The sequence below is a fragment of the Paramormyrops kingsleyae genome, chromosome 3 (genome assembly GCF_048594095.1).
Source record: "Paramormyrops kingsleyae isolate MSU_618 chromosome 3, PKINGS_0.4, whole genome shotgun sequence".
In the NCBI taxonomy this organism is placed as follows: domain Eukaryota; kingdom Metazoa; phylum Chordata; class Actinopteri; order Osteoglossiformes; family Mormyridae; genus Paramormyrops; species Paramormyrops kingsleyae.
Genome location: NC_132799.1, coordinates 725,089 through 752,161, shown reverse-complemented (window position 1 = coordinate 752,161; position 27,073 = coordinate 725,089). Strand labels below are relative to the sequence as shown.

At 48.3% G+C, this 27,073-nt stretch overlaps 1 protein-coding gene across 2 annotated transcripts in view; it reads left to right on the top strand.

Moving 5' to 3' along the window:
* Positions 1-380: 380 nt before the first annotated feature.
* The window catches only part of csmd1a (CUB and Sushi multiple domains 1a), a 332,617-nt gene continuing 305,924 nt past the window's right edge, over positions 381-27,073 (top strand). For both annotated transcript variants that reach the window (XM_023829137.2, XM_072709329.1), the window contains exon 1: positions 381-759. In XM_023829137.2, coding sequence (XP_023684905.2) covers positions 693-759 — 67 coding nt within the window. In that variant the 5' untranslated portion in view covers positions 381-692. The remainder of the gene's footprint in view (positions 760-27,073) is intronic.

The following is a 27,073-nucleotide window of genomic DNA, read 5'->3' as shown; positions in this document are numbered from 1 at the left end:
ACGTCTTCACAGATCACATCCTCCAATGCATCGGAAAAAAACTAAATAAAAAAAACACTTAAGATTCATCTAACGATCAGTGGGCGAGCTGGTTGCAAGGGAAAAAAAATGAAATTTAGGATAAAAATTCGTTCATTTAATTTCTCCGCCGGGTTGAGTATAAGAATTTGTAAATCTGTGTGTGTGTGTGTGTGTGTATAAGCAACTTTAATGAGAATTGGTATTAGACACGCTATTGCTTTTATCCACTGCATTACGGATTCTCGTTAATCACGGTTAATTTCGCACATGGTAGTTATTTTGCTTTATGTTTGTCTCTGGTCAGAGTTTGTGCTGCTCTCCGAGTTGCGGTCCTGATGCGTCGATCGCTCTATATTTCCCCTGCTTTTAATGTGATGGTTGAGTCCAGCTCCTCTCGCTGCTTGCGAGCTGTCTATTTTCTCCCCTCTTTCTGCTCCCTCCGACTCATTCAGCCGCTCTCCTTGGATCGAGGAAGCCTCTTGTGGGTCTCAGCATCCCTGCGGTGACCCTCTCCCGGTGATATGAGCGGTAATCCGGGCGCATCCCTGCACCGTAGGCATCCGATCTTTTTGCCAAAGCTGGATCTCTATGCGTTTTTCTGATTGCTGAAAATCAACCCCCCAAACCCTCCCCACCAAGACACCCGTGGCTGCGTGGAATAACAGCGTTATATGCCTGCGATGGGGGAATTTAAACGCGTCCTCTTTTTTCTCGCATGTCTGATGGCCGCAGCCGAAGGTAAGTTTGAAACCTTTTTTCCGGTAATCACTGTTTCACGCTGCTTTGCATTCCGGTGATCGCGACCGGGGTGCCGAGCGTCTGCCTTGCTGCCCACAGACGGGGCATAAATACGCCTTGCTTGGTGCTTTCACCTGTTTTCCAAACTTGAATCCACTTAGGAAATCTGGAAAAGCGAATGGTCATTTCTGTTCGCTTATCGGGACCAAACGTGGCATTTCCACCGACAGTTCAAGCGCTGTCCGTAATTTTGTTTAATCAATGACATTTGAAAATGTGATGCATATGGATGTGAACAATATAGCGCTGCTGGCGCCGATCGCATTTCATTATCGAAAAGAGCGCCGCATTTGTCCTCGATTGCACGATAATGTATGCGTGAGACGTGATGAAAATAGGGAAAGGCGTTCGTTTTCTTTCTCCTGTGTTGCAGGCTCGCAATTTTCTTTTCACGGTCCGAAAAGGGCCGAACGGTAGCTGTAACACATCGGTAAAATGTTGGGCTCCAGCCGGTTTGTGCGGCGTTTGCTTACGCATACGTTATAACCACCGAAATGTACAATATAGGAATGTGGCGTCGGGGCCGCTCTATTCATAGAGATTTCTTGGAAACTAAGCAGAAATACCAGGTTGCAAGGTCACCTGCTTATTTTTATTACTTGTATATCCAGATGATACCTCAACATGAACGACATCATTCGACGTTTTTCTTAAACTTTTTTTTATGCGCCAAATGTCTGCGGGCGCATGGCTCACGTTTTGGGCCACAGTCGGCCCTGCTGGAGGGAGTTGGGCACTTTGGCAGAACGTTTTAGGCGGCGTACGGCCGATCCGGGTTGCAATTAACGCGAAGAGTAGATGGTGGGGCACTGCGGGCCTCCTTTATAATAACTAATACTGTAAACAGCAGTCGGTGGGGGCGGCGTTGCATAATGCGCGGCACTTGTGGAGCGTTACATGCACTTACTTTACACGACAAGCCAAGTTCACACAAAGACACGTCTGTTTACTCAGAAAAGGGATTGGTACGTGTTTAATTAAATAATTACGCATTATCAGTTTCTATATCGTGTGTGTGCCTTATATATTATATTATATTAACCTGTATTATAGATTATTAGAGGATTTTTCAGTTTCCACAGTTTCTTGTGGCTTAAAACACGGGTTATTATTATTATTTTAAACTTGGTAGCCCGGATAAGCAGTTGTATAATATGGCTGCTGGTGAGCGCTGGATCACACCGACAGCAGAAGAGGCGGCAGGAATAGGCGCGGAGCGCCTGGCGGCTGGGAGCGGCCGTTAATCCCGCCGCGTATCGTCCTCCCCCGGAAAACTTTTTTTACTTTCACGGTGACCCCATCCCAGGCTGGCACTGCGGAGTCCTAGCATTACATTTATAGCTACCCAAGGGAGCGCTTCAGTTTAACTAAACCGGCTGTTTTTCATCATCATCATCATCATTATTATTATAATTTATTATTATTATTTTATAACAGCTTTACTGTCCTACATTTTAGCTCTGTTCCTTCAGAATATATCTATATTACCCTGCTGTTTATGCGGCACTTAAGGGCCGCTGTTTCTCACGATCCTTTAGTTCACCTTAATCACTCCATTGCCGTTATTTATTTATTTACACTTTCTGCCTCTAACCCCGCCGCTTCGGCGCGATCCATTACTCTAGCATCGGGTTCAACATTTCATTATGCTCCGTCTATTTAAAGGACACGCTTTCCAGCGGAATTAGTTATGCTGCGGGCAATTTCAGCGCCTCTCCACCCTCTGAAAGAGTCATTAGTTTTGTCACAGTCGTAATATCACCGTTAATGATGAATGTTACTGTTCCCTGTTCAAAGTCGATAGTAAATTGGGGTTGGCAAGCCCGAGACAGTGTGTTCCTCGGACACATCTTCATGTCGGAGCATAAGGATCTTGGCCTGTTTGCTTCTGAGTTTTCTTTGCGTAGCTGGTCCTAAACTAAACGGGCAAATGCCATAATCTATTTTAAAATGCACAGAGGGTTTGGGAAACGCTAAATTCCCTAAAGAATAACAGTTCAGTTACTGTAACTACCGTTTCATGCGCATATATGAGAGCCCTAGCGACGCACCGTTTATTGAGTATTAAATATAAAAGTCAGACCTCGGCGCTTTGGTATACTTATGCATATTTAGGCTTCAGTTCTGATATTCAGGATAAATGTGGCAATTCGCTCCCATAAAAGACGTTTATATTTCTGAATTTGCATGGCAGATTGGAACTTCAGTGGGGCAGACGCTGATCATTCTGTTTTAATTGACATGAGGCTGAAGTTAAGGCGGCGGCAGACAGTGGTTGCGCGTCTGCTGTAATTAAACAGGAACATCTCCGTGGGACGGGGATCAGGCCGATGAAGGAGCAGCTGCGTGTGAGCTGCTCAGGGACACTGGAATGGCAGTGAGCAGTGTGCTGGACACAGTCAAGACAGCAAGGAGGGTTTAGGAGCAGACGGGACACACTTTGTTTATTGGAATTAATGTTAAATTTGGTTTTAAATTCCTTCCACAAACCCTTTTATTCACGTACTAATTAACCAGTTTGTTTAACTGATATGGCAGTTAGAAATTTTTTAAATATTTTTTGTAACCATTAGGCTATATGTCCCCATGTCAAACCAAAACATTTAATTAACATGATAACCATGTATAATTTTAGAATTTTATGGAAAATGAACTGATTAGCAAAACAACCCTCTTTGCTCTGCAGAACTGGGAGTCATTTTAACGGGAGAGTTAAAAGGCAGCAGTTTGAATCCACAGCGCGGCTCTGCTGTGCAAAGATGTTTCTCCTGCTCTTCCTGTCTTCTCCCAGAATTGGGATGTATTGCGCCCCAGAGTGGGACTCTGTTCCCCCACATGCATAGAGGCCTGATTTTAGCCATTAGCATTTGAAAGCTGCGCAAGTCAGCCGAAAGCGGCCTGCCTCATCATAAATGAATGTGATCCCTGAGATGACATCCTCTTCAGGAGGTCCATGGGTCCTGTCCTCATGAGTGTCAGCTTCCAGCACTGCTGAAACACTGGGATTTACCAGGTCCTTAATCGCGACTTGCACTTCCCAAAAGAATAATAAAGCAGAGTAGTGCTGCCCCCCGCATCTCCTGCATCACACACAGGTGAGCTGAAGGGGGAGGGAGCGTTGCTGCCCGGGGTCCCCGTACCGAGGCTGCAGCAGTGTCTCCGCAGCTTTGTATCTTTTGCTTATGTTATTTTTATGTATTAATCTGAATTTTCTCCACCTTTGCTAACAAAGCAAGAGAAACTGAGCTGGCTGCCTTGACAGACGGCCGATTAATGAGGGAAGCGGTGATCTTTAATCTGGTCCCCCTGCCGTCAGTTCGTCGTGAATGAATCCTGCCCCCTGTCCGCGCGACAGCTCAGTGGCACGTTTTGCAGCCTGGCGCTGCTGCACTGGCCGCCGTGGGTGACCTTTCACGCGGACAGCAGCGGCCGCCACGGTGGATGACTCCCACCTCCACATCGCCCCCACAGGCCCGGAGGCGTCCGGCGGATTTTGTTACAGCGATCAGCGCGGCCGGGGATTCCTCGTGGCAGATGGCGAGAGTGCAGTCGCATGAGTGATTTGTAGATGGCGGCACGAGGTGGATTAGCCTGATAGGGAGTCGATGGCGATATGGGGGGGGGGGAGAGGGGGCCAGCCAGCCAGCCGCTGGCGCCTTCACATTCTCCCGCCGTCTCTGCTGGCTGAGGCTTCGCCGCCTTTGCGGTTGCTGAACATGCGTTTTTCTACTGGGGGCAACATTTTCTGAGCTCTCGGCACAGCCCCCCCAAACATGCCCCCTCCAATGGCCGTGACCCTGACACAGCATCAATGTGCTCTGATCCAAACACACAGTGCCTGCTCCGCTTGGGCACGCAGAGTCCCGCAGGGCCGCGGCTCGCGGAGCCCGCTGGTGGGATTATTCATCTTCAGGAAGGAATGCGTCGTCAGTCAAGCTGATGTGTGTAACTGAAGCAGACGTGAACCATCACCCTGAGCCTCATGGCAGCCGCCAACGCAGCTTCTAATTAAGGAATTAAACGGGTTATAATTAGAATTGCATTAAAATTGCAATGTGGCAAAGCCCTGAAGTGATGCTTCCGTCCGAGTGCGAGATGCGGTGAGCAGTGCGCTTTGTGTCCTCACTGTCGGCACAGGAGAGCTGCCCCCCCCCCCCGTGGAGATGGTCAGAAGGGGACCTCCAAAGGCGTCCACCCAAAGGGACAGCGTGTCACATGCAGCTGTAAATCCTGAGTTTCTTATTCCATGCAGTGTTAATTGCACGGGTTGCTTACATTACATGGACGCGCAAGTCGCTGGCTGTTTACTAATGGCAAGTGATACAGGCCTGCACCCTGCTGTAATTCTGGATTCAATCCAGGCTTTATTTGATAGATGACAGACTTCGCAAATAGTTGTCAAGTCATTGGTAAGCCCTGAGAGGGAATGAGGACGTGTAATTATCTCTGAAGGCATCGGAGAGGCATTTTAATTTGGGATGTCTTGCATTTGTCAGTCAGGAGCGAAGCCTTGCTGACTCAGGGTGGGAGACACACAAACCCTCGTTCTGTCCTCCGCTTCACACTGAACTTAGACACGCTGACAGATCTGAGATTGGCTTCGCCTGCTACATGAGATCAGAACCGTATCCCTGCTGTATAAGCCTCCTTTAGTCCGACGCAGACAAGCTGAAGGTATCTGCCATGTTTCAGAGTCCCTGAGCTGCTCTCTTGTGTTATATGAGCTGTAAGGACACTGTACACCCAGTGCAGTAATTGGTAGCATAGAATGGATGACTTAAAAAAAAAAAACAATTCTTGTCTGAAGTCTTTCGTAATGCTTCAAGAAAATGCCAACAACCTAATCAAAATCCCTCAAAGGCCAGAAGATTTCTAAAAATAGTTGGCAAGGAGCTTTGGAAAGCAAGCTGTTTGACATTTACCTTTCGAAGACAAATTTAGTCCGCAATTACTACATTCCTCCCCAAAGTTTTTGGGAAGAAGTATCAAAAAATCTCAGACCCTTATCCGAACCTTGCTGGTCCTGGACAAAACGGGGATAAATATGAACATTTTATAGAGCAACATCATTAGCAGCATTTGGATGCGTTGAGTGTTACCCACAATGCATTGCTGCAGTAATATCCTCCATGCATGTAAAGTGTTTTATTGTCTATTTACTTTCAAAACCGCTCTATCCTTTTTAAACATCCATATAATCACCCTGTTGGCATTCGCAGAGTTTAACACGTGTGTGTGTGTGTGTGTGAGTGTATGCATGTTTGTGTACACAAGCATGCCTGCAAATATGCCATTACATCTCAGCACAGATCCTGACTTATTTAAACATGCCATAGCTTACAGGCTATTCATCCTGAAAGTATCCCTGACACATAATGTCAATTACAGTCAATTTAATGATTCTGCCATTTTTTGAGGTTTTTTATGAAGTATAATTTAGCAGACACTTTAAGTTATCCACTCACCAATCACAAATAATAAAAGGGGTTTGACAGGAATTCAGCTTTAAATGAGCCATTTTTTTTTTCAGGCTTCATGCCTGGCTGAGCACTGGGTCAAAGGTCACAGCGGCCGTAACTGTTATTTTAAAAATGGTTAATGCATAGCTAGTAAAGCGCGGAGTGTGAGCTGAGGATGAACTCTGGGGCACAGCCGTCTGGGGAGGCCAGGCGATTAGCCGTGTCGCTAACCTTGAGCGACATTGGGGCTGTGCTACACAGCTCTGCGCGCAACAACCCAGTCGTTAAAAAAAAATGTCAAATACATCCAGAGGTTAACGTTCAGACTTTAACCACTTTAGCACTTTCAGCTTCATCGCTCTCACCCGCCTGATAAGGATGAGGAAGAAAGGGGGTCTGGGAGTGCAGGAGTCCTCCCGGGAGACGTGAGTGACTAACAGGCGATGGGCGAGATCGGTGGCAGGTTGTGGTGGAAGGCCGTGGTGGCAGGATGAGATCAGTGGCAGGTCGAGATCAGTGGCAGGTCGTGGTGGCAGGTCGAGATCAGTGGCAGGTCGTGGTGGCAGGTCGTGGTGGCAGGTCGAGATCAGTGGCAGGTCGTGGTGGCAGGCCGCGGTGGCAGGCCGTGGTGGCACATGGGCCTGGCTCAGCTTTAAGCATCTCTTCATGCTTTTGAAGAGGAGGAGGCAGAATCATCTCGGCATGCAGTCTGAGGCTGATTTCTGGAGTCAGGCTGTAATGGACCCCTTTTCCTTCTAGAGGTTTCTATAAAAAGGTACGGAGCTTTTGTGGTGACAGGGACAAACAGCATGTCTGCCGACCATGTCTGCTTGACGTGACACCCCTAAGAGGCTTGTCACCCCCGTTGCGTGTTCAGAAGGCATAGTCATCGTCACCGTAAGACCACGGAGGTTAGCGAGGTTACTGAGCTTTTTAGAGCATCCTGGGAACACTGGCATTATGCAACCCTGGTAGCCTAATCCTATCGAAGCAGATTTACTCAGGGCTCCTACTTCTCCTATAGTTTATCACCTGGACCACGCTGCTCATAGCCAAATGAACATATGGCGGTGATTAGGGAGGATCAGCAGAGTGAGGTTAGTAACATAACAAGCACAGGAGTTACACCGGTAAGACAGCGAAGCCGTTTGGTTTGGCAACAACACTAATGCGCATGATGTCATGCTGAATACCCCACATTGTATCTCTTTGAAAAGGAACTGATTGGTTCCATTTATGATTCATGCTTAAAAAATAAATCCTTTTAGTTCTCAGTAGCTGTAAATATATATTTAAAATGTTGTCGAACAAACAATAACAACACGCATCCATTTTGAAGTACATTGATTGGTTTTAGTTGGAATGAACGGTTTAATGAATGTTTGCGTACACATATGTACACGTCGTGTATGAACTCCAAGCAGTGCATTGACCGAAATAGTCAATGCACAGAGATTACGAGTGCCGTTTAAGACTAAAATCACTGGAAAGAAAGCTGTGAACCTCAATGGGTTTATCGTCCTGACTAAAACTGCAATAGCTAATTTCCATGTTTTAAAACTTCTGCGATTCCTGCTTTTATTTTGGACTAAGTTGTCTGCTAAGCAAAACAGTGTGAGCATGCAGTGTGCAAGCTGTCCGGTTGTGCTCCCTGGGGAAAAACTACAGCACACTGGAGAACAGGCACATACTCATTTATTTTATTGTCTGCAGCAGGGTGATGTTTTATGGAGTGTTAGCACTGTTGGATCAAGGGGGATCACACTGTTTTTTGGTAGAGTGGGTCACCTTGGAAGATGGACATTTCTGCTGTTGAGGAGCTGCAGCCATGATTAAGGTGACGAGGAGGTGAAGTGTCACCAGAAGGTGGTGCAATATCATCACAAGGAGGTGGATTGTCATCACAAGGAGGTGGAATGTCATCATGAGGAGGTGCAGTATTTTCAGGAGGAGGTGGAATGTCATCATGAGGAGGTACAGTATCTTCAGGAGGAGGTGCAGTGTCATCACGAGGAGGTGGAATGTCATCATGAGGAGGTGCAGTATCTTCAGGAGGAGGTGCAGTGTCATCACGAGGAGGTGGAATGTCATCATGAGGAGGTGCAGTATCTTCAGGAGGAGGTGCAGTGTCATCACGAGGAGGTGGAATGTCATCATGAGGAGGTGCAGTATCTTCAGGAGGAGGTGCAGTGTCATCACGAGGAGGTGGAATGTCATCATGAGGAGGTGCAGTATCTTCAGGAGGAGGTGGAGTGTCATCATGGACAAATGACTGGACCTCTCTTGCCATGGCATGTCTACCAGAGGATGTCCAGAAGCACACAGGCTGGTCCAAACGTAGGAGCAGCAAAGGGTTGGGAGACGTAGGAGAACACAGAGCAGACTGACTGAATAATCCACAAGCTGATGTCATTTACACATTCAACTTTTCCATAAAGCATTTCAGCTGAACTCACTCTGAATAAATCTGTAAAATGACAGCAGTGAGGCATGTTAGTCACCCAGGAGGAATGAGCTTAATGATACAAGCATTTATTTTATTTACGTCTGCGCTACGCTGATTACCTCCAGTGTATAATGGCTACGTATTATTATTACCAAATTTGTGAGCTTGTTGCATCAGGCCAAATCGTGAGAGCTACCACCGTGTTCTTAGTTAGCTGCTTTACGACAAATCCTCGCAAATCCAAACTATATGTTCTCCATTAGGGCACAGATGGCATTCGAACCTGGACCCAACATGCTGCCCCCCCCACACCTTGGTGATGTGTCCTCCTGCACGCTGGTCAAAGTTCCTCACCAACGTCCATAAGTCAGCCTTTCCCCTGAAGGGCCTGCAGCTCAAACTCAGCATAATCCTTCGCTTCATGTGGAAATGTTCTCTTTGACCTTGGTATTACTTAAACATATGGTTCTGCTCCCACTGAAAGTCCCTTTCATGCGGTTCTCTTTCGTTTAAGACAAGAATAGAGTCATAAACTTTGCTCACATCTATTGGGTGGAGTGTTTCCATAGTAACTGTTTTTGTAAGAGTGTTGGCATCGCCAGGACACATTTAGGAAGAAGTACGATGGCACTCATCTCAAAACCTGTAACTAACTCTATTAAATATTTCATCTGCAATAGGTCATCTATAAATCCTCACCCGGAACAATACGGCAGGTTTTTATAGAAAGAAAATATATATTCTGTGTAAACAAACACGGCTCTGCTCTGCTTGGGAGAAGTGTGTCTGTGTGGAGGATGAAAAGCGACTTTCTGGTGAAGCTGACGTACTTCGCGAGATCTCCTGTGGTTAAAGGTCCACTCAGCTCAGGGTCCCATGTTATATACTTGCTAAAAGTCCATCTGTTATTCTGTCCAACGCTTAAGACTTGTTCCTCTAGCTGTTGGTGCTGCTGAGAAATGTCTTATTCCTGTTTAGAAATTCAGAGTCTTCTAAACTTGTGGTGAATGTTCAGCTTTCACACTTTATAACATTCAAACTCGAATTTTATTCTGAGCCAGTTATGCACAAAGGTTGTAAAACACTCTAATTCCTACTGAGAGATGACTATTCTCTCCTGCAAAACCAGCTGGTAACATAATTATGTAAATCCATAAAAGTCTAAATTGGCCTTTATAACTCAATGCATGACCAACATAAAATATATTATTTCCCATTAACCGAAAATGAATTCTGCTTTCTCGCGAAAGCTAAGGAAATTCTCTCGATGTCTCTGCTTTCTCATTCACACAAACGGCCTCCTTGCCCGTTGTGTTTCCATGCCTATTTACAGTAAGTTGTTGATTTTGTCTTATTCAGTTTGTCTCTTTTTTCCTTGTTTGCGATGGGTTGCAAACACTGACACTGTGTTCCAGGTGTCATTTTAAAGACGGCACTTTTAAAGCGTGCTGTCAATAGGATTTAGAAAAGCAGCATAGCAAATCTCACGGCAGTCACCAGCGCCAGGCGGGTGCCTCCTGTGGAAATGGGCCCATGTCAGCACTTTGAAAACCTGGCTTACATGCAAGGATCCCGTGAGAATGCAGCTCAAACACACAGGGTGACGGCTTCGCTCCTCGTGTTCCTCCTGCCGCTTGGGGTGATTAGATCAGCATCTGTAACTAGGGGCTCTGTTTTTTTTGGCAGGGGAAGCGTACTGTTGATGTATGATTACTGCACATTGTTTCTCCTGCTCGATGAATAATCAATCACACGGAGGCTCCGTTATTTACAGCGACCGATGTGTCCGGCCAGGGTTATTCACTGCTCTTGGCTAACCTACGCTAAAAGACGTTAGCATTCATTCAAGCGGCACCCAGTCAAGGTGGCTTCGTGCTCTTCCCTCTCAAGGTGTCCCCTCGTGAACGGGGGCTATTTCGAGCACGGCTGAAGGCCTTTGTTTGTTTCTCACTAATTATTATCCCAGAATAAGGTCTGAAGTAGAGTACCGAAATGGAAACGTTAGCCTGCAGTGAGCTGCGCACTCAGCAGGGTAAGTACGCTGCCCCCAGGTGGCAGATTAGGGATGGCCGGCGCTGGCCGGCACCCAGAAGAGGCGGGTAATCGCGTCCCATGACATTTTCGGGTGTTAAAGGCGGCAGGCGGAGGCCAGCATCATGGTCACATGGGACGCCAAAGGCACAGAGGGCTCTGAACGTCTGGGTCTTTGTTTCACAGTTAAGTGCTCTGCTCAGGGGGGGGGCGTTCGGCCAGTTCTAATGAGCTGTCAGGGCAGAACTGATGGTTTAACGCCGGCAATTTCTTAATTAAATTCACAGCTGCATGTAAATTGCCAGTGCATAAAAAAGAAAAAAAAAACACAGGCTACTTTATTACAAATTGCCGAGGCAAGATCGGGCCAGTGATTGGCTGTCGTTACGGGACGTTGTCGGGCCCCGACGTTCATGCACAGATGCTTGCGAGAAAAAATGTCGCCTGACCACCGTGAAATGTGATTTTGGAAAACAGAGACTGAGCATAGGTTTAATTCACAGCATACCTGCTTCAGCCAGTAGGAGCATCAGAGAGTCCAGTGATTTAAGGGGATTTACATGGAAAGCCTCAGGTGTAATAAGCAAGTATGTCAAGTTGCTTTCAGAAAACATGCTTCTCTTTACATGGATTTCCATGTAGAATGTGCCAAAGTGTCGTGTCCCCTGACAGTAATTCTCAACCCATGGGTCGTGACCCAAATTTGGGTCATGGCAAGTTCTGAAAGGCAGAGTAGGAAATGTAATTTTAAAACCAGCAAGCTCCTTTGCTGATCCACAATCAGATTTCCCAGCCCCAATTCTAGAATTAACCCATATAAACAGGTCTTTGGTCTGCAAATGCTTAGTGCAAAACACTCAACCAATGCAAGAAGCCAAACCACAGATGCTTAATTGAAAATTCACTGACACATCCAGTCAGATTTGTGCAATAGGCATTGAGTGGCGTAAATTGCAAAGTGCACTGAAGCTTGATCATAGCATTAATTTAAACCTATACTTGATATAGGGTCACGACTAAGCAGGCATGGAAAAGATGCTGTGAAAAAAGGTTGAGAACCACTGTGCTATGGAACAACACAATATCTGAGTCCCTGGTCTATGTCATAGGCTGCTGGCTGATTGTTTTTTATGAATGCTTTTGCAACATTTTGGTTTTGGTAGCGTGAGAGCTCATTCATGTCCTTGCTGAATGTGCCGGCTGTTGACGTGACCACTCCAGCAGGTCAGGCTGAGGGGTCGTTGTCTTGTAGCAAATTAGTCAACACAGAGGTGAATGTTGTTATACAGAGACACGCAGTGGTTATTTTAATGGGTGTCTGGATGTAATCCAACGGCACTCGTGTTAAATGCGTAGACAGATTACCGGCACAGACCCTGGGAGCTATGGGGCTCCAGGTCACCTCCAGTGCCTGGTTTCATGTGTAGTTGCGCCCCCTATCACCAAAGTTAATCTCCTAACCTTAACCCTATCACCACATATTACAGGAGATTAACTGGACATGATCTGGACAACGTAGAATGGCCTTTCTACTGTAGGTTTGGGAAGACGATTGGAATGAAAAGTAAATAAGGTACAGAGGTGGACAGGGAGACCTTCTCAAGGGAAATGTGGACAGGGAGACCTTCTCAAGGGAAATGTGGACAGGGAGACCTTCTCAAGGGAAATGTGGACAGGGAGACCTTCTCAAGGGAAATGTGGACAGGGAGACCTTCTCAAGGGAAATGTGGACAGGGAGACCTTCTCAAGGGAAATGTGGGCAGGGAGGCTGGGGCTTGGGTTCATACCCTGATATGGCTGATATGTGTTGCAGTGCTGAACTGTGCCTCCTCCATCTCTGACTGACCCCGGGATGAGAGCCCATGCACGTCTCCAAAACGCGAGAGTCCATAATTCTACTAGAGGGGGTGCTGATGAGAGGTTACAGCAAGTCAATGGACAGTGAATGGGGAAAGGTGCTTGTGTGTGTGTGTGTGTGTGTGAAAGAAACAGAGGGACTGCTGTCAGCATCACTGATTACAATTTGAGGAATACTCTCCTCCCTCCAGCACTCATTTTCACCCCATTGAAATGGGGGTGTCACACTTATCTGCAGGGGAAGTTCTCCTAGGCTCCTGGTGAGAGGGGTCATGGGGCCCCAGTGGAAGTGATTTTGTCCTTGGCCTGGGAATTATGCAGGGTGGACCGGCGTATTTGTTTTGGTACCAACACTTAGCACAAGGCAGAACTGTGGGGTTCTGTTTACTGTCTGCATGCAGATAAGGGAGCCCAGCAAAGTGGCATGACCGGGACAGCAGAGCTCTTCAAACAACATTATCTTCATCGCGAGCCGTTTGACACGGGGACACGCGAGACGCCGAGTTCTGCAGCTTAATGCGGCTTTAAAGTGCGGCCGTGGCTGCGAGTGGCTAGCAGGATCGCGGTAGCTTAGCCCCGCTAGCGCGCACACTCCAGCAGAGACAGATGTTACTGTCATGTGGGATGTATATAAAAGAAATGGAGATATAAATGGACAGCAGCCATATCAGCCCTATAACAAACATCCCAATAAAACTTGCAGCCGTAAATGACATCATGTCTAAAAATTCAAAAACAATTAACGCATTTAGGCGTTTTTTTAACCATGTTATTCCTAAAGTGCTAACCGGACACAAGCTGACGCCAAACAAGCATCCGTCTGTCAGACAATCTGGCTAATCGAACAGGACCTAATCTTCATTAGTGAGAGAAGTCAGTTAATCACCTGAAACGCACTGACCTTATTGATATTTGGTGAAATATGTAATGCATTAATGTTTATTAGATTAATGAAGCGAACAAGCAAACTAATTTACAACATTGTGAAATGCATTATGGGAACTGCGGTCTGAATTCACTGAGAACTTGAAAGCTGCAGGTTGTATCTAAAGATGTTTTTGTAAATTTGATTTAAGTATATGCAAACTTCAGCGGCAGTGTTTTTAGTTCTTAATCCCAGCCTTTTCCCAGTTGAGACTCCCAGTCCGTGATTTGAGGGAGGTGTTGCCGTTTCACTCAGCGGAATGACCGCAATCAGAGGGGGACCGACACTAAAACATCTCAGGGCGCCTGATTCAAAATTACCGGGCTGATGGGCGCCTCCCAAGCATAGCGGAGTTTCGGTTAACGAAATGGAAATTCTCGTCTGAAGCACTACAATCAGTATTTGGGATTCTGACTCGGGAAATGTTTAAGCTTTATGTTACCCTTATTTAAAACTGCTGTTATTATCAGGGGGCAGTGTAACCGTGCAGTGATCAGAATATTTTAGGGCTCTCCATACCACCAGTCATTACGACGAATGCGTGTTTTTCATCAGCCACTCGACATTCCCACTCCCTGAATGTTTCTGTACTCCTTTAGAAAATGTGTATACCAGAATCCCACTCTCAGGTCACTGTGCAGATGCTGTGAGGTCGCTGTGCAGATGCTGTGAGGTTGCTGCACGATCGCTGTGTGGTCGCTGTGCAGACGTTGCGCGGTCATTGTGAGTTTGCTGTGTGGTTGTTGTGAGGTTGCTGTGAACTTTGCCATGTTGTTGTGACGGTTGCCATGTGGTCATTCTGCAGATGCCATGCGGTTGCTGTGAGGTCACTGGGCTGTCGCCATGGGATCGCTGTGCGGTTGTTGGGTCATTGCTATGTAGTCGCTGTGCAGTCAACATGAGGTTGCCGGGCAGTTGCCATGTGGCCATTGTGAGGTCATTGAGTGGTTGCTATGAAGTCGCTGTGCAGTCACTGGGCAGTTGCTGAAAGGTTGCTGGGTGGTTGCTGGGCTGTCACAGTGGGGTTGCTGTGCAGTCACTGTGAGGTCACCGTGCAGTTGCCATGTGGTCGCCATGAGGCCGCTGGGCAGTTGCAGTGAGGTCATTGGGTGGTCAATAGGAAGTTGGTCTGAGGTCACTGTGCGGTTGCTGTGAGGTAATTGTGCGGTCACTGGGTGGTTGCTATGAGTTCACTGTGCAGTAGTTGGGCAGTTGCTGAAAGGTTGTTAGGCGGTTGCTGGGAGGTTGCCGGGTTATCGCAGTCGGGTCCCTCGGTGGTCGCTGTGGGGTTGCTGGGCGGTTGCTGTGAGGTCACTGTGCGGTCACTGGGTGGTTGCTGTGCAGTTGGTGGGTGGTCACTGTGAGCTCGCTATGCAGTTGCTGGGCTGTTGTTCTGAGGTTGCTGGGCGGTCACTGGATGGTTACTGGGCAGCCGCTGGGTGGTTGCTGTACAGTCGTTGTGCAGTTGCTGAGAGGTTGCTGGGCTATCGCTGGGCAGTTGCTATGCAGGTGCTGTGCAGTCACTGTGAGATTGCCAGCCAGTTGCCATGGGTTTGCTGTGTGGTTGTTCTGAGGTCGCTGTGAACTCGCTGGGCAGTTGTCATGCGGTTGCTGTAGGGTCACCAGGCTGCCGCCATGGGGTTGCTGTGTGGTCGTTGGGTGGTCGCTATGGGGTCACTGGGTGGTTGCTGTGCACCGTGAGGTTGCCTGGTAGTTGCCATGTGGTCATTGTGAGGTCACTGGGTGGTTGCTTTAAGGTTGCTGGGTGGTTGCCATGAGGTCACTGGGCAGTCGCAATGAGGTCACTGTGGTCAATGAGCGGTCGCTGTGTGGTTGCTGGGTGGTCGCTGTGCGGTTGCTGGGTGGTCACTGGGCGGTCACTGCGTGTGTGTTTGGTGCTCAGCAGAAGCCGTGGAATTTCCTAGCCTCTGACTTCCTTGCCATTCCTGATCCATCCATCTCGGAGTGGACTGCCTCATGCAAATGTACCCAGGCCTATAAATAAAATTCCACCAGACTCCTTTGACGGGTTTATTTCTGGAGCTGGATCTACGACTATTCTGAGTGTGTGTTTCAGAAAGTGTGACTTGATCCTTTTGGGGGGGGGGGGGAACATAAATAAATAAATGAGAGAGATGGACAGAATCAAACGTGTATGTTTTTCTCTCCAGTTAAGGGAGCAGATACAGGATATTGTACTAGTACCTGTCTGTGCCATTAGTATATTAGTACTTGTCTGTACCATCCTGTACCCGTCCTTACCATTCTGTAGCCTTCTGTACCATCCCGGACCTGTCTGTACCATTCTGTACCCGTCCGTACCATGCCCATACCCGTCCATACTATCCTGTACCCTTCTGTACCATCCCGTACCCATCTGTACCATGCTGTATCTGTCTATAGCATTCTGTACCCGTCCGTACCATCCTGTACCCTTCTGTACCATCCCGTAGCCTTCCGTACCATTCCGTATCTGTCTGTACCATTCTGTACCCGTCCTTACCATTCTGTACCTGTCCTTACCATTCTGTACCCTTCTGTACCATCCGGTACCCGTCCGTATCATCCCGGACCTGTCTGTACCATTTTGTACCCGTCAGTACCATGCCATACCCGTCCATACCATCCTGTACCCTTCCGTACCATCCCGTACCCGTCTGTACCATGCTGTATCTGTCTGTACCATTCTGTATCCGTCCGTACCATCCTGTACCCTTCTGTACCATCCCACACCCTTCCGTACCATGCCGTATCTGTCTGTACCATTCTGTACCTGTCCATACCATTCCGTACCTGTCTGTACCAATCCCATTGACTTGCAGAATATGTATGACACGTGTCCATGTCTCAGAGAATAGACACGTTTTGTGGTTTTCCTCGGCTAACTCCATTTGCTCTGTATACATCAGGCACACACTTCCAAACGCTTTTAATGCTCTGGTACTTTCCAGAGCTGCTCCGCTTCTCTACTTTCTTGCTTTTTAAAAAAAATAAACACTGTCAAATAAGAGATGTCTCTCTGTGGTTTGATAGATGAGTCATGGATGATGGGTTTGAATGCATTTGATTTCTCTGCATCAAGTGAAAATAAACAGCTCTTATTTAGAGCATGACAGGGAGAAATTGTGTTGTGGCTTGAGCCTGGGGGGGTGGGGGAGATGCGTAATATGGCTGAATGGGGTCTTCAGAACTGGATTTAATCAGCCTCCATCACCCTGAGTCTCTCTCCCATGATGCTCTGCGTAATGCAGACATCCAGCTGTTGGCTTTGTCAACATCTGGCCCATTTTTGCAGAGGTTCTGGTTCAGCAGTGATCCATATCGTGACGTCAAGGCCATCCTGGAAGCCTGTGGTGTCAATTCTCTATGTTTTGCTTGTGTCCTCCGGTGGGGGGGGGATGCTCTCCTATCTATCTCATTTGTGGCCCTGCTTGGGGTTTGAACATCGAAGGGGAGGGGGGGGTTTGTGGACGAATCATGTGACTTGTTAGTTTTCCCCAGACTCTGTGGAGAGTGGTGGTTTCGGGATCGTCAGTTTGTCTCTTACTGTATATGTATTTTTACGAATGACAAATTTAAACCTGGAAAAAAGAATCCTCCTTCTACATGCTAACTTGCTAAATAACTGTGTATTTTAGAAATATGAGGGAAATATGAGGGTAGAACACAAGAGGTACCAAGCAACACAGGCCTCTAAGTGACTGTAAGGGTCAAGTTGTCTGTCGCCATGCTTTGAATGGAAAATTCCGGAAATGAGGTTCTCAAAGTCATAGGTGACCGTGTCCTGATGAGTAGGACCATGTCAATGAGGTGACGATAACCACTGCCTGAAGGAAAAGGCTGATTCGCTCCCTTCTGAATGAGATGTGTGATGCCCCCCAAACTCATCTACCAGACCTGAGGACCAGAGAAGACAAGGTGGATTGTGGGCCACATCAAGACACCCCAGGGCCTTGTGGTACCTTTGGGGGAACCCTGGGATGATCCACAGGCTGGAAGGGGAGATGGCTTAGTTGGGGGATGAACTCCCACAGATAAACGTGCGGGGGCGGGGAGACTGGGAAAGAAAAGGTACTGAGGGAGCAACTCGGTGAAGCTTGGGCATTGAGGTGCTGATGACGAGAGGGACCCTTGTGTGTCCAAAAGGTGTTTTTTATGTAGGTCGAGAAGTGGGGGGAGAGAAAATGAGGGAGGCTGGGAGTCGGAGATGGGTGTGGATAGCACATGAAAGTGGGTATGAGGGAAAGGGAGCACTAATGACAGCGCTAACGGCTAACTGACACATTCGCTGCTTGCCGTGCTATTAGCGGCAAGTGTGTCAGTGTCGGGAGCAGTAACGGCACGGCAAGTGGAGGTTGTGTCAGTGTTGGAAGTGGTAACAGAACGGCGAATGGAGAGTGGGTTTGTATTGGGAATGCTACAAGTGAGTGTGTCAGTGTCCGGAGCGCTAACGGCACGGCGAGCAGCGAGTGTGTCAGTGTCCGGAGCGCTAACGGCACGGGAAGCAGCGAGTGTGTCAGTGTCGAGGGTGCTAACGGCACGGGGAGCAGCGAGTGTGTCAGTGTCGAGGGTGCTAACGGCACGGGGAGCAGCGAGTGTGTCAGTGTCCGGAGCGCTAACGGCACGGGAAGCAGCGAGTGTGTCAGTGTCCGGAGCGCTAACGGCACGGCGAGCAGCGAGTGTGTCAGTGTCCGGAGCGCTAACGGCACGGGAAGCAGCGAGTGTGTCAGTGTCCAGAGCGCTAACGGCACGGCGAGCAGCGAGTGTGTCAGTGTCGGTAACGCTAACGGCACAGCAGTGTGGGGAGATAATTTAAAAATAATTTCTGTGAACAACTTTCTGCTGCATGGTGAGATAAGGGTGATGTCTTGCTGTAGAAGTGTCTGTGGCATTTAGGGATTATCTACCACATAATTAAGGCTTCTTACTGATGACATGGCCCGACGGGTCACGCCGGCACCTCACACCTCCAGGGGCACCTCTGAGTCGTCTGTAGGGGGTTGTTGACTGTATGTGCCCTGCAATGGCCTGGTGCACCCTATGCTTGTCTCCTAGGTGGCTGGGTATTGGCTCAAGGCCCCCGTGACCCTGTCCTGGGTAGGTGGTTGGAGAGATGGGATATCTTCCTCTCTGTCTTTGCAGACAGACTTTCCCGTGCACCGGCGGAAGAGTGAAAGCCTTTGTCATTGTGCGTCTGTCCCCTACTCCCCACTGCCCCCCCACTCTTCTTTTATCTATAACAGCTCTCGCTGCAAGCTGGATGAATTGCACCTTGGGGGGAGGGGGGGGGGGCGCCTTACTGCCTGCATAGGTGATTTATGTGTACCTCATGGTCCCACCGAGTAGCTGCCCCCCGCTCCCCAGTCTGACAAATGGGGGGGTGCGGTCCCAAGTGTGGAGCCATTCATACGCTGCGCACAGGAATAAAATGTCATGTTGCACAACCTGAGCCGGTTTTCCGAACTGGAAGACTGAGGAATTGCCCCCTACAGGATGCAAAAAACCCTATTCTACTAAAGCAAGCGAGATGCATGTAAAGAAGATCACAGCAGTGCGACTGAGACATGATGCATTTGCCTTGGCAGTACCTTATTACCCGGGGAGATACTGCAGCACAGGGCCTCGGTGTGGCGATCATAATCATAATGATTATGGCACATGCTAGCCAGAGCACCAAGAGGATGACCACCTTTGGCTCATTTAAAAATAAAAACAGCTGACGGCCATCTTGTGGGGAAAGCAGCTTGGTTAGGAGACTTTGGAGAGCGATCAGAGGCAACAGAGCAATCCCTCCTTTATTGTTTCCTTATCGTTCCCTCATCATTCCCCTAACATTCTCTTATCCCCCCTACATTCCCTCATCATTCCCCAATCCTTGCCTTATTGTTCCCTCATCGTTCCCTTATCATTCCCTCGTCATTCTCTTGACATCCCTTTAAAATTCCCTCATTATTCCCTTATCCTTCACTTATTGTTCCTTACATTCCTTCATCATTTCCAAATCCTTCCCTTATTGTTCTCTCATCATTCCCTTACCATTCTGTCATTATTCCCTTATCCTGCCCTTATTATTCCCTCACCATTCCCTTATCATTGGAGCAGAATGTTTGTGGAGGTGAAATTCTTGCATGTTTACTGTTATGCAGGGCTTCTTAATCACTGTCACCGTCCAAAATTAATTCTATATGGAAAATTCTTACAAATTTAGTTTCTAAAACAACTGTTAACTTTCAACCAATGGTTGATCATATTTAAGAGTTTGCCCATACATATTACTTGGAAATATAGTTTATTAAACTCTTGGGTCTTTAACGCTGAATGACAGTAGATGAAGGACACTGACAGAGCCCCTCTCGGTGTCACCAAATCCCTCCAAAGATCCATGATTGGAGTGACAGTCAGCAAGCTGATGCTCAGCCCCTACATCTATGCCACGCTACGCTGCTTCAGCAATCCCAAGAAGCTCCGGATGTCCCGGATTGGCCGTGGCTTTGGGGGGTCTCACAAACTGCGTAAGATGAAGTGTTTAGGCAGGTGGACCTCGCCAGGTTTGGGCCAAGAGCAGAACGCTGACGCAGCAGCTTTTGGGTGCCATGGGATGGAAAAGTAGCTGAAATGGAATTATTATAATACTGTTCCTGGGAAGGAAGCGCAGATATGAAGCCTTTTCATTGAAGCTTCCTCTCCTAAACCTTCAAATGGAGTTGGGTAAGCCTCCCGGCTGCCTCCCATTTTTTCATCTCGTCCCAGAACGGCAGTGAAACACCCCAGCTGCCGATGACCGGAATCCAGCCCCTAAAATCCGAAGCTGTTTCACCAAATTAGTCACAGGACTCGTTTCTATTTTGTGCAAAAAACACATTCCTCTCTCTCACCTGGCAGAAAGGGCTGACGGAGCTCTCAGTTTCTTTTTTCAAAACAGTTTATTGGCATCTGGCCCTCGCTTTGCCTGATGTGTCTCCATCTCTGGATTCCCGATCGGAAAATGGGTCTACAATCAGACAGCAAATTCTCCAAATTGTACATTGAGAGCAGTAATGGAAGCAGCTATTCTTAGGATCTGCTGGTGCTAACTGGCTCTGATCCGAAAGAACACAGCGGCTATCATTTTGAGTGTGTGGGAGTCGATAGTCTCTGCTGGGGGGAGGGGGGAGCAATGGAACAAACATATTGGCTATAAATCCTCATTTATGTATTTTTATTTTCCTCAGATAAAGGAAAGAAGATTCCTAGCTTTTCTCCTATTCCTCTCAAGCTCTCGCTGGCTCTGAGAATCACCCCATTCTTGCATGTTCTTTGAAAACCAATTTCAGAGGTTTGTGGGTCCTGACTGGTATGAGAGCGTCTTCAGTTCTCGGATTTAGTTCACCAGGTGGGAGGTTCGTTCTAGGTTCTTTCTAGCTGTTTCTCTCAGCCTGCAACATACATGCGCTTTTGAGAGCATATGCAGGTTTGCTTTCGATGTTTCCTGGGCCAGCTAATTGGGAAGAGCTCGCCCTTTGGCTCTGGCCCCCGTGTCTGTGGCCTCTGCTTCCTGTGCCATTAGTGTGTTTGAGGTCACCCTGGAGAGCTTGCCAGCAGCACTGGATATGTGTCCCGTCCACCACAGTGTCCTGCTTTCACACATCTGCCCTGCTTTTGTCCGACAGCACTGGGAAATGTGCTCCATCTCTCATCCTGGGTATTGTCGGACCGAAAAAAAAAAACATATAGAGACAGGCGTGCAGCTCAGCAGAGTGTAAAGAGTCCTGTTTACATGTTACCTTAATTAGCTAACGTGCCTTATCTGTGACCTAGGGGGTGTGGGCTTGCTTCTGCTTGTCTTGGTGCACCATTAGTTATGAAGGCAGTTTTGGGAATCACCTTGGCAGTGATGCATTAGTGATTCAGATTAGCTGCCTGTTATACCCATGATGGGAGGTGGTGGGGGGGGGGTGGCATGTGACACACCCAACTTGTGCATCCCCACATACAGAAACACACGTCCTCTGGAAAATTACAGAGCTGCCATTAAGGAGGGGGGGGGGGGGGCATGTAAGTGGTATGGTGCCCGACCCCTACTTAGCGCTGCTTCTCTGGGCAATTTAGAGTCCAACACTGCCTGGTCCATTAGCGGGCACAACCCTCCAGTGCCCTTTGCTCAATCTGCTGCCACCTGACTCTGGATTCTGAGACATCCGGCAAAGAATTCTCGAATAGCTGGGGACTGACAGAGCCGGACCTTTTTGTCTGGGAGAGCTGGGCCGAACTGTCTGGCCCCTGTTCGTGATGCTGCCGCCACCTGTGTGCGAGTGGGGAAGTTCCCGAAGGAGCCGGTTTGAGGCCCTGTGATGGCGGTTTGCCGCTGCGGCCCGGGAAGGTGCGGGTGGCGGGAAGCCGCGGGTTGATTTCCATATCAAAAGCTGGGCTTTGGCTCCCAGATTCGGGGATGCCAGCACAGGTGGGCACACATCAGTGCTAATGAATGACATTGCATTTATTTATAATGCATATTAATGGAGTTTCGTTGGAAACCAGGGCTGCATTTAATGTGAGCCTTTATGCTGAGTGTGAGGGGCTGTGGTGTGTGTTACACGCCGCCCCACCCCACCTGGCTTAAAGTTCCCGCTCTCTCTGGCAGAACGGGGTGGGGGGGGGGGCATGTCTCCAGTTTGTATGGCATTTGTATTTCATTGAGTTTGTGTGACCTGCTTTTTAAGAAATTTTCTTTTTTGCTTGTGTTCGTGCACCATCTGTTCGATGAATTAAATAAAAGCTCAAAACAACAGCTCTGAGCCCCGGCAGACTGGCTGGAATGAGGGGCGTGCGCCATTTGCCCAGAGTTGAAAACCACGTCTTGTCTATGACGTCTAGCAGCTATCGGTGCTGCACTTGCTAATAAATTAAGGGGTTTGGCAGTGAACTTTTATATATTTTATGATGCGCAGTGCGTAATCCATCTGGGATTAATCCATCTGGGAGAGGCGTGTCCATTGTGACCTGCGTTAGCATAGCCTCACTGCTACTGGTTTCTCAGGAAAGGTCGACAAAACCTGATTATCTTAACCGACCATTTGTAATGGGTCAGGTAAGAGATGCATCCATGGTCAGTTAAAAGATGCTCGAAGATGGATGGGGAGGGTAGATATGGGGTGAGGGGGTCCAATGTCATGTGACCGAAACACTGTTGACCTGATTGACACCAGCCACATAAGCATTAATGGTGGAAGGCAGTAGGCTGTCTGCCTCTCTTAGATATGACCATCGGCTGGGTGAATAGTAGGGTGGGCCTCCATCAGACCAATCCCCCTCTATCATCCACATTGTGGGCATTGGATGCCCAGGCGGGCATCGGGCATAAACATGGGGGCCTCAATTCCTTAGATGTGAAGTCAGGGCCCCCCCTGCACCCCACTGGCTGTGCTGGCTTGTGTCGGATGTCCCAAATTTGGCTTGGATGCTGTCTGCAGGTGACCCCATTTAGTCTGGCAAGGTGGGATCACGCACCTGTCAGCCTGACATCCCCGTGGACGGCTGCACATTCTGGAACGTTCATCGGGGGTGCATGTGAATAGGCCTCTGTAGTGCCTCCAGTCTACCTGTGGTGGGAGTCAGGCATTCCGATGCTGGGAGGGAGGCCTGTGTATTGTTTGGGGGGGAGGGGTAAGACCTGTCATGCTGGGGTATACGGATCTGTGTGGGGGGGCTGGGGGGGGGGGGTTGGGGGTGGAGAGAGCTGGGAAAGTCATCCCCGTACCCAACGTCACATGCTGAACATTAGTGCTAATTTTGGAGATGAGCATCCAGCCAAGACTTGTGTGTGTGTCTCCGTGTTTGTGTGTGTGTGTCTGTGTGTGTGTGTGTGTGTCTCCGTGTTTGTATGTGTGTGTGTGTCTCCGTGTTTGTGCGTGTGTGTGTCTCCATGTTTGTGTGTGTGTGTGTGTCTCCGTGTTTGTATGTGTGTGTGTGTCTCCGTGTTTGTGCGTGTGTGTGTCTCCATGTTTGTGTGTGTGTGTGTCTCCGTGTTTGTATGTGTGTGTGTGTCTCCGTGTTTGTGCGTGTGTGTGTCTCCATGTTTGTGTGTGTGTGTGTGTCTCCATGTTTGTGTGTGTGTGTGTGTGTCTCCGTGTTTGTGCGTGTGTGTGTGTGTGTGTCTCCATGTTTGTGTGTGTGTGTGTGTCTCCGTGTTTGTGTGTGTGTGTCTCCGTGTGTGTGTATGTGCATGTTGTGAGCGTATCCATGCCCTGTGCCCCCCCAAGCCTGCTGACAGCCCATCCCTCAGACAGGCTTTCGCTGCTGCCCCCACCTGTGTGAGAACTCAATTTCCGTGGGTGGAATTTCCTGTAATATGATTTTCTGCATGGCTGGGAGAGTTTGAGGAGACAGAGACTGAGCGATTCTGGAGGGCGGGGCAGGTGGCCCCCCATATCACTGTCCCCTGTCTGCTGTCATCCAGCCCCCCCCCCCATCCCACTCACTACAAACTGCTCCACTTTTTCATGGGGCTGAATCCGTCACGTGTGTCTGAATCGCCATTAAATACGATGACATATGTAACAACAATGACTGTGAGTTCCTAACCCTCCCAGTGACACGTTTCAAATGGTGTTAGCAAACTAGCCATTTCCTCCTGTAATTGTCCACCTGTGTCCATCAAAGGATGCTTCCTCTTGTCTCTTTGTGGAGTGTTTCCACTCGAGGTCCCTTCTGGAGGTTCCCTTATAAATCCCTCAGTGGTCCATGCTGCTTTGCCAAGCTGACGGAGGATTTCGCTGTGCCGACCGGCACCCGGCGTAGTGATCCAATCTGCCCATGCCCCACCCGTGTGTCCAGCTGATTTATGTATTTCACACAAGCTCCATCTGATCCAACTAACTAGAACCGCATCACCCCGCCGGGACATCATTTGCTTGGCCTCACCTCCTCGCCCTCCCCCATTAAGCAGCTGATATGTGGGCTGGTAAGGAGATTCACCGCATTAATGACCACAGCTTTCAGGAAAGTTCCACATTACTAAACCTAAAGCCCCCCCCCCCCCCAACCATGGGCAGTGCCACAATCATCATTCCAAATTGAAGGTCTGCTGACTGTAAAGCCATGTGACTGTGCTGTCATGTGATCAGGGCATCTGCTCAATTCACTATCGGTCATATTACATCCAATTCTCTTGCCCCCAGAACATGCACACAAGCCCCCGCCCCACCAATATTCTAAATCCATCCCTGTTCCTTTTCCAATCCATGTGTGTCATGATCAGAGCCTGTCCTACACAGAAATATCTAGAACTATGGAAATTGGTATTTGCCACATAAATTGTGCTGGTTACAGTGGTTATTCAAAAGCATGACTAACTCTGAGCACTGCAGTCTGACAAAGGAACAGCAGGTGAATCTTTCTGTATGCAAGAAACTCACCGATTTGGACAGTGGGTGATTTCCTAAATATTTCAGCCTGGATTCAAGTCTGGCTCCTGGAACCCCAATAATTATTCATCATTAGCGTGGGCTACAGGTCAGTCTGGTTTGGGTTTTTCTCTTTCATTTTCCCCTGGTGTGACTTTCAAACAGGTTAAAATATATTTTTGGCCATTTATCAAAGTGCCATAGGGGACGCCAGCTTCTTTGCTTGTCTTAAACACTATTTTGTGTCTGTGAAGTGCGGCTGATGCACAGTGTAATTCTTGTGCTGCCAGGTTAATAAACTTCCACGGCTAATAGTCAGCAGGGCAAGCTGTGCCTTTAACTGCTGGGAAGGGTGAGGAACTTTCATGAAGTCCAACGTGAAATACGTAAGGTCAGCTTCACTGTGAAGGCAGCCTCGTCTTTAGGCCGGATTACGTAAGGTCAGCTTCACTGTGAAGGCAACCTCGCCTTTAGGCCGGATTACGTAAAGTCAGCTTCACTGTGAAGGCAGCCTCGTCTTAAGGCCGGATTACGTAAGGTCAGCTTCACTGTGAAGGCAGCCTCCTCTTAAGGCCGGATTACGTAAGGTCAGCTTCACTGTGAAGGCAGCATCGTCTTTAGGCCGGATTACGTAAGGTCAGCTTCACTGTGAAGGCAGCATCGTCTTTAGGCCGGATTACGTAAGGTCAGCTTCACTGTGAAGGCAGCCTTGTCTTTAGGCCGGATGACCATGTTTCCTACTGACACAAAAATATATATATATTCAAGGTAAGAACGTGACCCACTTTTGATAATCCAAGACACGGGGGTGCCGGTGATGTCTGGATAAAACTACATTTCAGGCCTTGTTCTGTGTCCCATCTGGCCCGGCTGTGGCGTGTCTTTGAAGACGGTGTGTGTCAGTTTGGATAAAAGCGTCACGGTCACGTCGTGCCTAAGGGATGCCGCCTCCCAGTCCCTTAAGGGGCTGGATTGCTCTCTATCCTAATTTAAGCAGAGGACTTGTTCCTCTCAACAGATTATATTATATATTCAGATTATATAGACTGAAAACATGGCCTTAATATGCTTCTATATCTGCTATGTTTTGAAATGTTTCAAAGGATGTGCAAAAATGCGCCATGCTACCACAGTGCAGTTTTCCGGTAAATCATGAGTCGTGCGTCTATCAAGAAATTGAAATGCAAAATAGGCAACGAGATCTGTGGCCGGCAGAGGGAGGAGGCTGGAGGCAGGATCTAAGCTCTCATTCGTGATGAAATTATAATCCGCTGAGTTAAAAACATCGTGAAAATTTCTGGGAATCTATTAGTGGAAGCCAGCCTGGATCGATCTTGCATCACTTCCCACGATTGCTCTGGTCCTCCCCTCAGAAGCTTCTAGATCTCTCACCTGTGGCCAGTGTCTCACAGACGCATGAGAGAGTGTTTTTGCCAAGGTGTTTCACCAGGGTGCTGATTAATTGGTTGTGAATCAGATTCATTTGGGTAAGAATCCCGTTCAGGAAGTGAGTCCCCAGCCGATCGTGAGCATAGCATGGGCCGGGTGCTCCTGGTAAGTTCGGTTCTGTATGTGAAATGGTAGTCTCTGTCCTAAGGGCTTGCATGTATTTGTGAGGTAACTGGAGAGGCCTGATTAGCCAGTGAAAGAGCCTTTCTGAGGGGTAAATTCCTGACGCCGCCTCTGCTAACAGGCTAGCAGGCTCGCTGGACAGCCCATGTAGCAAAATTCTGCAGGCACATCGATGATGAGGGCATCTGTGTCGGGGTGGGTGGGGGTATCCTTGAACCCTGCACTCGCATTCTGCTGCCACCTGCTGGCCGGCCCCTGTTTATCAGGGGAACAGAAGCAACAAAACAAAAGTTAGCCGACCAGCTGAGATCCGCTGCCACAGGACGGAGGTCCATGTTTATGAGGCGTTTCCAGAGTAAGATTCCTAAAAATAAACCGCTAATGAGCGTCAAATGGCACACGCATGTCATCATCACCTAAAATGGTATTAGTTATGGAAATGCAGCAGTAAATGCGACCTTGAGCTGACTAAATCAGGCTGCCGATAACGCAGATTCACGAGAGGCATCCACACCAGCGGGGCTGTGTGGGCTGACATTTCCATTACAAAACATACACACCAAATTAAGTGACCTGTGGAGGT